The sequence below is a fragment of the Labrus mixtus genome, chromosome 3, assembly GCF_963584025.1.
Source record: "Labrus mixtus chromosome 3, fLabMix1.1, whole genome shotgun sequence".
NCBI lineage: Eukaryota > Metazoa > Chordata > Actinopteri > Labriformes > Labridae > Labrus > Labrus mixtus.
Window position 1 is genome coordinate 16,639,527 of NC_083614.1, and position 11,604 is coordinate 16,651,130.

Genomic DNA, 11,604 nt, shown 5'->3' on the forward strand with positions numbered 1-11,604 from the left:
AGACATGTTACATATCCCGTGAGATTTCTTCATCTCACGTTTCAACTTGTCAGACTGCCTCAGTCTCGCGGTATTTATGAAGGACTCTCCCTGTGGGTGTCACACAGGTCTGATGCTGCTGCAGCTGCTGCTTCCTGTATTGAAGCACCTCCAGCCTGGGCAAAAGCCCCTTTCGCTTCACACCCCGAACGGAGTCACGGAGGTATTTGTTGCTCGGGCGTTGCTGTCCATCTAAGGGAAGCCGGTCGAGCAGTCTTTCCGGTGTATCAGCCGGTAATCGGTGCGTTGTTTTGAAGAAGCTGACGAGAGAGAGGCTGCACGTTAACAACCGAGAGACGCAGGACACGATTTTTCAGGAGCTGGTGTTAGCTAGTAGCAGCTATTGACTAGCCGCAGCAGGAAGATAACCCAGCAGACGCATTAAAGAAATGAGTGTGCAACAGAAGCTATAAATGCACCGAGTAACAACCAAGCTTCTGAACATTACCTCGGTATGATAAGCTTTACAGAAATAGCTGACTGACATGTTACAGAAGGTACACTAACTTTGCCACCGTTAGCCAGCCAAGTTACTAGCCTGTCTGTCTAGAAACTGACCCTGTTGCTTTTTTTTTTTTTGACTCAGTTCCGAGCAAACTAAGGGGTGTTTTTTTTTTTTTTTTTTTTTTTTAGCTGCCAAGCAAACTAGAGGTTAGTACACAGTTTGAGAAAGGCGTTTAGGATAGTTCTTGTAATGGCTCCCAAAAGAAGACCCGTTCCCCTGAACATCAGGCCCATTGGGGAGGGACAGGCCACTTCTAACACCATTGATGCTGCATCAGAGTAAGTAGAACAAGTATAGCTTTACATTTAGTTAATGTGTGTATACCCAAGTCATCACCCTTAACTAGCACTGTATGATATTGTCCTATTGGCCAACATTCAAATACAGGTAGACTTAAGACTCCTGCCCTTTTCTACCCATAGGGTGGGTGGGTTCAGTTATGTCAGCTGAGGAGGCAGGAGGCAGAGGACCTGAGCTTTACAGGGCACATGCAGACCAAGGCACCAAGATTTAACCAAAAATAAATAAAAGAAAACATTCAAACAAAAAGGAAATGTGCGTTTGTGTAAAATATATGCTACATATGTAAAATGTATGTTGTCAATTTGTCTGGGTGTGTGCATGATGTGTTCAGGCAGCATCGACTGGGAGGAAACCACTGGGTTATGGAGGGTTGAGTTGCTGGGGTTTCTTCGGTCAGTTGCAGGATCAAATACAGGTGTTTCTCTCACCTATACCCTGAGTGGTGGAGCCTTGAGTGCGTCTATCACGTCCTATCTTTTTTTAGTTACATGTTTGAGTTGGTTTAGATCTCCTTCTCTCTTATGTGTTGTTCATTGTCACATTTGTCTTGTAATCTGTGTGTCGTGATGGATGTCGATCTTGCTGGCTGCGACGGAATCTACCTATGGGTACAAATAAAGTTACCTGAACCTGTTAAAGTCACTTTAGTAGTACTTCTGTATATCTGTTTATTGAACCAAGTGTCTCCTCATCACAGAGCAAACCTTGAGGCCTTACAGAAGAAACTGGGTGAGCTGGACCTGGACGAACAACAGCGGAAACGACTGGAAGCCTTCCTCACCCAGAAAGCTCAGGTTGGGGAGCTGAAGGACGAGGACTTTGACCCAATATGTGAGCTGGGTGCTGGGAACGGAGGAGTTGTCAACAAAGTCCGCCACAAACCCTCGGGTTTGGTCATGGCTCGAAAGGTGAGGCGTGACAGGTGAAGGGACCTGAATTAAAACACAGCTTGAACTTCTAGTGCAGATCAAACATTTATGATCACCTCATAGGGCTGTATATGGCCTGCTCTGCTGCACCCACTTCTGCATAAATAGGACCACACTAGCTTGCTCTATAAAGAAAACTGCACAATGGTCCAAGATTGTATGCAACCATCTCTAACACATCAGTCCGATATTACACAAAAATGTACAATGGTGGTCCGAGCATAACGTGGTAACATTTTTTCAGTCTAAAATGTCTGGTTCAGTACATAAGCATATCTTCAACATTGAATCAAATCTGAAGGGATCCTCATCAGATTAATTTATTTCATGTTTTTATTTAAAAAATCCAAATGTTTTTAATTAGTGTGTTTTTTTATTAATTGCTATTCCTTTTATTGTCCTGTGCTTGTAATCAATTGCACAGTGTTTTTTTCTTCTTCATAAACCACAATTTGAACACTTTACAACACTAAGTGTTTCAGACATCACACGGACACAGTAGCTGCAAACTGAGCAAGCAAGCAAATGTCTGATATAACATAGAAAGACTCTGAAGTGTGAACACGATAAACACGGCAGTTTATGTTCATGTACTTTTTCCTCCCCAGTTGATCCACCTGGAAATCAAGCCTGCCATCAGAAACCAGATTATCAGAGAGCTGCAGGTGCTGCATGAATGCAACTCCCCCTATATAGTGGGCTTCTATGGGGCCTTTTACAGCGATGGAGAGATCAGCATCTGTATGGAACACATGGTGAGGTGTTAAGACTGTTAACAAGCCACCTAGCAATGATTGATGTGGCTAGATATACCAGCAAGTGGTCTTTTGTAAATGACAGGGAGGTTCACTGTTGTGCCCGCAAAGATCAATATGGTTTTGACTGTTCAATTCATCTCAACAGGATGGTGGATCCTTGGATCAGGTCTTGAAGGAAGCCAGGAGAATTCCAGAAGAAATCTTGGGAAAAGTTAGCATAGCTGTAAGTACTTATGTTGTTGTGCTACATTTCAATATCTTGGTATTGACCTGAGAGCAGCTAGTTAGATATGATTGATATGTTTTTTTTTTAGATTTAGTTTAGCAATGATTCGGCATGTCTTGAACCTTTTACTTTGTAGTATATAATTACAAGATTTAGGAATGGTCCTGCACAATAGACTGTGCATATGCAAGATCATATATACGTGCTTGTACTGTTTGTTGTGGTTGGGTTTCTCTTGTGTTGCTTAACTGGCAGTGTGTTGTTCAGTCAACACTATCTACTGTACTTCACCCAACTTACACAGTTGTGTTCAGAAAGCAAATTTAAGTAGAAACAAAGTCATTTTTTTTCTTGAATGAATATCTACTCAGAGAAAGTGTTGTTTTATGTATATAAACTGACATTTTGTTGTGTAAAATATCTCCTCTTTTCTACAGGTATTGAGGGGATTAGCATACCTGAGGGAGAAACACCAGATCATGCACAGAGGTAAGTTAAGTGTCTAGCCGCAAACATTAAATTGCTCTCAAAATCCCATCTACAACTATTTTGAGGTGGGGGGTTGCCTGTATTTGGATAGGACAGCGGCTAGAGTAGAGAGAGTGGAGAATGACAGGCAGGCCACAGGTGCCCTTTCAGACCCTTTGTAATCGGGTTTTAGGAAAAAAAAAACTAAATCTAAAGTAGTTGGATGCCATTATCCACATAGTAGAATTATACTGTATGTTTTTAATTTCGATCAGTTCATTTTCACTAAGGGATTTACAAAAAGGAACAGTTAATCAGTCCAGGGGGTCATTAGACAAAAGCATAGCAGAGTATTTAAGAGCTAATTCTTACTTTCGATCAAACATAAATCTTTGGCCTCCAGTGCTATGAACTAAGAGATCTTTGTGAAATATTTGTAGTTGCTTTTGTCGGGCAACAAAAACATCAAATGTATTGAAATGCTAAGTTGGTTAAACATGAGTCAGCCTACTCTGTCATGTTCCAGCAAACTATATTGTAATAGTAATGTTTTTGTTATGTACATTTGTTGTGGGTAATTGAATGATTCATCTTCTTTGGGTGAAAGTGGTTACTTAGTTTCTGAGTCAACCAACAGAAATCCTCTCCATGCATTATGCAAATGTTTCAGTCTATTCATCACTTTTTTTAAAACACAGGATTATCCTCCAATTTTGAACTGACATGGTTTGTGCTCTGAATCAGGCTTAGACACACTACCAAATAACTTAGGTAAAAATGCTTATTAATGCTTATTAATTATTTCTATAACGAAACCATTAAAGCTGGCCACACTTACTAGACAGGCTTCAGTTGAACACACATGCTTTTCCCTCCATATGCACTGCATCAACATCTTAAGAGGTTTAGCACACTCTCCACAAGGCAAGCTATTATTTGGGAATATCACGAGTTCCTGATGAAAGAAAGTTGTAGCAAGAAGCCAAAAGCCTTAGTAAAACAGCGTAACAGTAGTAAAACATTATCTTGCAAGTGGCACCCTAACAGATTGTAATGCAGACAAGTTTTCCCCAGCACACCAGTGGGGAGTCGTGGGAGTGTTGGTACAGAGACAGCAGTCAGACCTGCACAGTGCAGTGAATTCCACAGTGGTACAGGGTCGGTGGTGGTACTCTTAAGACAGTTGTCTGTGAGCACTAGTGGTAATTACAGCCTCTCAAGATGTGATTATACAGCAACCACGCCTTGTTGACCCCTCCCTCTGTGTCTCCCTCTATTCCTCTCCCGCTCTTTCATGCTACCTCTTTCTCCTCTCGTGTCCTTGGTTGGTGGGAGAGGGTCACACACCACAGAGGACTGATTGCAGGGCTCAGTTTTACCCCATTATTTTGCTGGATCTTTTTTCAGGAATGAACAGGAAAAGTGGAGGAGCTGGCTCAGCTTAAGTTGTTGATATTTTTCTCCTCTGCTGGATTGATGGCAACACCACATACAAAGCTGAGGGGATTGTGCATGCCACCCTTTGGTCTCATGGTGGACAAAAGTCCTGGTCTTAACATTTGTCTGACGAGTCAGTTTATGTTACAAAAATATATATATTTTAAGATGCTCAAATATAGACACAGACACACACACTGTCAAAAAAACGACACACAAGCCAACAAACCACACACACACTTATTAATAGTCATACTTTTGTATACACATAATATTTGTATGAACATTTATTCATTAAGTTTTATAGTTTGTTTTTTGTTATGTTGTGGTAGGCGAATTATTCTGTTTGTATATTGTCCAATGATTGAATCATTTTTTACTTTAATAGTTTTGCAGTGATTTCCTGAAATTACCCGTAGTGAAATCCTTTTGAAATTGTAATGTTTTCATTAGATATTTGCTAACTGGCTTTGGTCTTTAAATAGGAAGCTTCTAGTGCGACGGCCTGCACATATAGTTGCCTCATATTAAAAAAAATATATATATTTTTACGAATGATGAACAAAGCCATGCATACATTCATGCCCATACATATACCCCTCCACATGCTGGCTGCACAAACCCTTATTTATATACTTTAACACACTAATATAGCACTGTTTTTCTCTAATATTTGTTCAGCTATGATTTTCTGTTGCAACAAGTCGCTGCTCAACCTGGTTGATAGTAAAACTGCTTTATTGTTGAGAAACAAATACAGCAGGAGGATGAGTCTCTAAAAAAAGTGTGTACATTTGTTTGCCTTGCCCGTCCCCTCTGCCACATAGATGTAAAGCCTTCCAACATCCTGGTGAACTCGCGTGGGGAGATCAAGCTGTGCGACTTCGGCGTGAGTGGCCAGCTCATAGATTCCATGGCCAACTCCTTTGTTGGAACGCGCTCCTACATGTCGGTGAGTCAGCTCTGCACGCCTGCACCCCCACCCCTTTTCCTCTGGCCCTATCCCCACTTTCCTTCTACTCTTTTCTCACATTGCTCTTGTTCAGTGACCCCGCCCTCTGCCTTCTCCTTCCTCTGGTCCACCCTCTCTCCCCTGCCAAGAAGCGAGGGCTGTGCCCAGGACAGGGATCTTTGGCAAAGAACGATGCAACTGTGCTCTTTCTCGTCCTTCTTTCCCCTCAGTCTTAGACACCTGGTGGGCGCACTGCTGAAAGCTGCTCATCTGTCCTCTCCTGGTCACTTTTCTTACATTCATAGCAGCAGTGGTGTAGACTCTTGGACTTTCATCAAAATCTGGACATGCATACCTGTAAATGCTTGCTCTTGAATGTAAAACAGTTTAAAAGCCTTTTGCTTTTTGCCAAATCCTCCCATCCTCTGTCCTCTTGCCATAACACCCCCCTCCTCGCTCTCCCATTCTCCACCACTTCCTGTGCTTCTCCACCCAGCCCTCCGCCCAACCCTCCCTCCTGCCTGCCATCTTGGCTCTACCTTCTCCCTCTGACGTAGATCGTATGTTTCTCAACAGCCGGAGAGACTGCAGGGCACCCACTACTCTGTTCAGTCTGACGTATGGAGCATGGGTCTGTCCCTTGTGGAGCTGGCAATTGGCCGCTACCCCATCCCCCCACCAGACACCAAAGAGCTGGAGGGTATCTTCGGACGGGCCGTTATGGATGGGTCCGAGGGAGAGCCTCACTCAAACATGCCGAGGTCTAGACCCCCAGGCAGACCCGTGAGCGGTAAGAAATGTAGAAAACATTTTCAAAGGATAAGATGTACATTTTACAGACTGGGCCACAACAGCATTTTTATGTCTCTCTGTGTGCGTGATTGCTGTAGTTGGTAAGGTTGACCAAATTTTCAATACTCTGATACTTGTTGATATCAATTCTTTTAAAACGATACAATCTCTCTTTTTAATATGATCAATAATATTGAAAGTTTCAGCACACAAAACTCAAGGTGTATGGATTTAAATCTCAAGCAACATTAATTTGTTCAGGTTAGAATATTCCCACTAATGACTGAATATTTGAAAGTTTGCCAAATATATTTAACTAATATTTGAAGAGCCCTTTTTAGAGTGCGTTCCCACAACAGCGCCGTTACTGGGCTCAGCCGTCCTTATGTCTATGTAAATTCATATTGATTCCATAACGGGGTCATTTTGGTGTGAAAATCTTGAAGCACGGCGTGTAGAGAAACAGACATGCACACACACAGCACTGTTCTCCCCCGCTAGCTCCACCGATCCCATCTCGCCTCTGTTACTAACCCCCTATGTATCACTTTGGTCCCCCCAGTACACCTCTGTGACATTCATAGTTAAGGTGTGACGTCACAGGGGTGTAAATATTGAAGTCTGAAACGGGCTAAGGATTCTATTTAAATATGTCAATGTGATGTTACTTCTCCATAGGACATGGGATGGACAGTAGACCTGCCATGGCCATCTTTGAACTTTTGGACTACATTGTGAACGAGGTCTGTGAAACATATTCTCTCTCACACATCTCAGGCAAGCACACAGTGTATATTTGTATCAGTTGGTCTTGTTTTTTAATCTTTTCTTTTCTTGCTTCCTCCACAGCCGCCCCCTAAACTGCCACATGGAGTCTTCACCAATGACTTCCAGGACTTTGTGACAAAATGGTGAGCATTGGCAAAGACTTAATTGTGTAAAACTGAGAGCTCAAACTTCTGTGCTTACTCTGCTTTTTTAAATAAAGTTAAGTTGATTGCAGAAACCTGTACACTGAAATATGAGCTTGTCTAAGGTAAAAAAAAAAAAAAACTGGTGCTTTATTGATTGAAATGTTTTCTAAAGTTCCCAATTACTGTAATTAATAGTATTTTCCACGTCATCTGTGTCCACAGTTTGATCAAAAATCCAGCTGAGAGAGCAGATCTAAAGATGTTGATTGTGAGTATCTGAAATTAATGTGAATCATCAAGTTAGTTTTGTTACTGTTTTTTGTTGTTGTTTCTTTTCTTGTTTGTGATGCTAGCATTACCAAAATCGGTTTCTCCTGGGTCTTCTCTTTCAGAGTCACACATTCATCAAACGCTCAGAAGTGGAGGAGGTGGACTTTGCAGGCTGGTTGTGCAAAACAATGGGCCTCAACCAGCCCAGTACTCCCACCCGCGGCACCGAGTGAACAGGCCCCCACTGCCCTGACACACCTCTCGGTCTTGCTTGAATACACATAAATATACCACACACACATACACAAGCCATTACACACACATTGGCACTTTTTTCATCTTGCTCTTAAGTAAAATGGTTTTTGGCCTCTCCCTCCTTTTTCTCCACCAGCAGCAGGGCCCGTTGAGTCATTGTGTACTGTAAGACCACAGCTTCACTATGCCAGTGACGAGAGTAGCCACAGCTCACTTTTCCACATTGCTACAGAGGATGTAAAGCACTAAAGGGCTGCCAGTGTGTCAGCTGAAATGCATTGATTGAAAAACTTATTTTGTATTGTTAAATAATCTGTATTAATCTTTTCTATGGAAACAGATGATGGCCTGGGGGACTGTATTTTAATAAATGACCTGCTGTAGTGGTAACCATACAGAGATTCCCATCATAGTACCTACTTGCAAATTCTAAATTGTTTTTATTGAGGTCCATGCAGCTATTTTGATTTGGAAATTCCGATATCAAAACGTATTCATGCTAAAATGTTCCCCTACGAAGACCTTGGAATTACCTCCAATATGATAATTAAATATGTTTGTAGAGACTGCAAGACAACTGGACGCGTCAAGTGTCATTTTCATTTATTGCTAAATGAGAGATCACTAAAAATAATTTTGAGGACAATGTCACAAACCAAAGAGGGTACTCATGAATACTTAAGTTCCTCAATGCCTGATCAGTTTTTTTGTATTCATGAACAGTATATTGATGTACTTGTTTAATTTTTTTTTTTTCTTTCAGTGATCTACACTCTGAATGTGATGACATTGTTTCCACAGCATACATTTCAATTAACATCCAACAGTGTCTCTCACATGGGAAGAGGCATGTGCTGTGGAGGCCTGATATATGCCAGAATGTCTTTATTGACATTGAGAAAACAATGCTCAAAATGTATTCATGGGATGAAACAGCATGGTTTATTATCTACTTATACTGTATGTGTATTTTATTTCCCAAGATCATGATGGGGATAATTAGCTGGTGTTTTTATCAGAAGCCTGAATCTCCCCAATGTCAATATGAAATGTCTATCAGGTTGACTACTTTTACTTGTTTTTTTTTTTTCCTCTTTGGCGTTGGTCTGTCGTTTTCCCCTTAAGTGTATTTGGTTATGTTTTCATTCTACTGCTACAAATGACGCTCCAAGCTTTCTCTTTGGACACGTTCAGCCCAAAGGCTTCAAAAAGACATGGGTAAAAGTAAAATTGACAACCTTTTCCTTTTAACAAACGAATTGAGCTTAAAATACAAACAGGGATTCAAGTGGAACTTCAAAAAGTCTGAGGTAGCAGAAATGTTTTAAACATTTTAACCTGGTCAGTGTTGGTCACGTGGTGGTGGTGGTGTTACTTGCTAGCCTGCCTTCTTGCTGGAGCTCTTGTATTCTCTCTGCTTATGGCTGCCCTTTCTTATTCCCCCAGAAAATGTGCATTCGTTCAGAGCAAAATGAATGCATTGTCACTTGTATGTGTACAAAGCTATATACAAAAAATAATGGAGTACTATTTTGCAGTCTTAATTTACTTATTTTTTTGATTTATGTAAATGACAAGGGAGAAGAGTCATTTTATTATAATATAGAAATGTGTTGGATATGATTATAATGTATAAAAAAGATTAAAAATAAAACGTATTTGTGAATGTAGTAATGTATCTTTGTAATTTTGTACCACGTAAGTGTTTTTCCCCCTCAACAAAACTGCTTTACTGATACAGAAATAAGAAAGAAAAAACATCTTACTCAGTCGAGAATCTTCACTTTGAGGTTTAAATATCATTAAATGCTTTATTCGGATTTTTTTTTTTACGTCATTCCTGTTGGTAGAATATCCACATGTAGGTTTCAAGCAACTTGGAATCGGTATGGTTTAGGTAATTGGTGGTATCGGAGCAGCTGGTTTTGAATCTTTTATCTGTTGTCTTTTTGAGACAATTTAATATTCAGACACTTTCTCAGTCAGGGCGATCTGTCCAACTAGCCTTCAGAGGTAAGACGTGCAGGGTACTCGTTTCTGATTGGCTAGTACAGTGCACAGTTCGAAGTAACCTTGGAAACCATACCCACTCTTAATTGTACTATCTAGCTAACTTTCAATAAACCGTCTGCAACATGAGGGATGGATGACGATTATATTCAGTCTGCTTAAAACTTATGAATGGTGAGAGATGTTATGGATACTTAAACACTTTTCATACTTTAAAAAACAACTGTTGCTTTAAACCCATCTTTGAAATTCATTGTTTAGCTACATTAGCATGAGTAACTTGACGTAGTCAAACGTTACTATAGCTAGGCTACTTTACTAGTTTATTAATTACCGGTCAACGAGTAACAGACAATTATATAAAGCTACACGTAAATGTAAAAGTTGAGTGTTAGCTAATTTAATCTGTCTTCCTGACCCACGTTGATTTTTTGGGGGGGGATTGAGACCGTGATGACAAGCAGATATTTGATGTGGGGTGTCTGGAGTTGGAGAAACTGTAGTTTATATTGTACAGAAAGGTGATTTTGCCAGATAAAGATGACATCATCTCAGACTTCCTTGGGCCGGCACTGACTTTTGACTGAATCTGGGAAAACTCAATAGAGGGTAATCTGTGTAAATATTATGTGTAAAAGTTTATCGTGCTCTTTTAATTTAACTTTGGCTGCAACTTATCCACCTGCATCCTTTTCACTTTGCATTGCAAATTATAGCAAGAGATGACTCCAAAGAACTGAATACTGCAATTAGTATGCATTTCTGAAGTTTGAAGGCTGTGTTTATGTTGAGACAGCGCTGAACAGTGCCCTCTAGGCAGAGGGTGTGTCACTACTTCCACTGCCAAATGGCCCCCTGATTCTTCTGCATGGTTATCTGTGCAGTACCAGCCCAGTATCAAACCCTGCTGCACTGTAGGAACCACTCCCGTTAAGACTGAGAGGTTCAGTTAACAGGCAGCATTGTTGTGAAATGTCCAGTGTGCATGACATGTATGTCTTAAGAGGTGTGTTGGGATGGTCTGTGGTGCCACAGAATCACAGAATACATGTTGTGCTCCATCCCACACCGTGGCACAATGGCTGGCTTGCACTCACTGAGGGGGTGTGCTGGTGGGTGGTTGGAAGTGGCGCAACATTAAGTGCAATAGCAGAAAGTTTACAAAAGGGAACCTGCCATTCCCAGCAGTGCATAAGACACTTTTTAACTTAGTAATGTGTTCTCTGATGCCTCACCTGTTGGAGCTTGGCAGGTATTATGTACAGAGCCAGAAATTGTATCAAGGGGTTAGCTGGCAGCCCCTGCTGTATGTGCTGGAATGCGCCAAGGCTTGCTTTTGGGGTGGGACACTATGACCTCAGGCAATAGAATGGGTGGGTGTGACTCTACTCACATAGAAAAGGAAACCAGTATTAAAAGATGAGGCGTTTGAGAATTGTTACCTCTGAGTGAGTAACACCTCATTTACCCTTTTACCAAAAATATTGAATGTCCATGGAGGGACACATTGGTTGAAGTTGACTGTGAAAACCTAGAATGGAAAGGAATGGGTTAAAGATTTGTGTCATCTCTGATCAAGTTTATGACTTTGACAACTGTCCACTTTTAAGCGCAAACATAATTCCACTTTACTTTTGCTTTGCAGGATGAGGTGTGATTAGAGGCAGAGGGGGAATGCTGTTTCTTTAAGAGAGAGGGAGAGAGAGAGTGAGAGAGAGAGAGAGAAAGGGAGGGACCTCTTTGCCC

At 41.1% G+C, this 11,604-nt stretch overlaps 1 protein-coding gene across 1 annotated transcript; it reads left to right on the top strand.

Annotated features, from left to right (window-relative positions):
• The first annotated feature begins 238 nt into the window (after positions 1 to 238).
• Positions 239 to 9,518, top strand: map2k2a (mitogen-activated protein kinase kinase 2a). The gene is made up of 11 exons (XM_061033348.1): positions 239 to 822; positions 1,545 to 1,755; positions 2,385 to 2,531; positions 2,680 to 2,757; positions 3,198 to 3,249; positions 5,493 to 5,617; positions 6,194 to 6,407; positions 7,088 to 7,152; positions 7,259 to 7,320; positions 7,546 to 7,591; positions 7,716 to 9,518. Exons 1-11 carry the CDS (start codon positions 734 to 736, stop codon positions 7,824 to 7,826), a joined length of 1,200 nt encoding a protein of 399 aa, XP_060889331.1. The 5' UTR covers positions 239 to 733; the 3' UTR covers positions 7,827 to 9,518.
• The last annotated feature ends 2,086 nt before the right edge of the window (positions 9,519 to 11,604 follow it).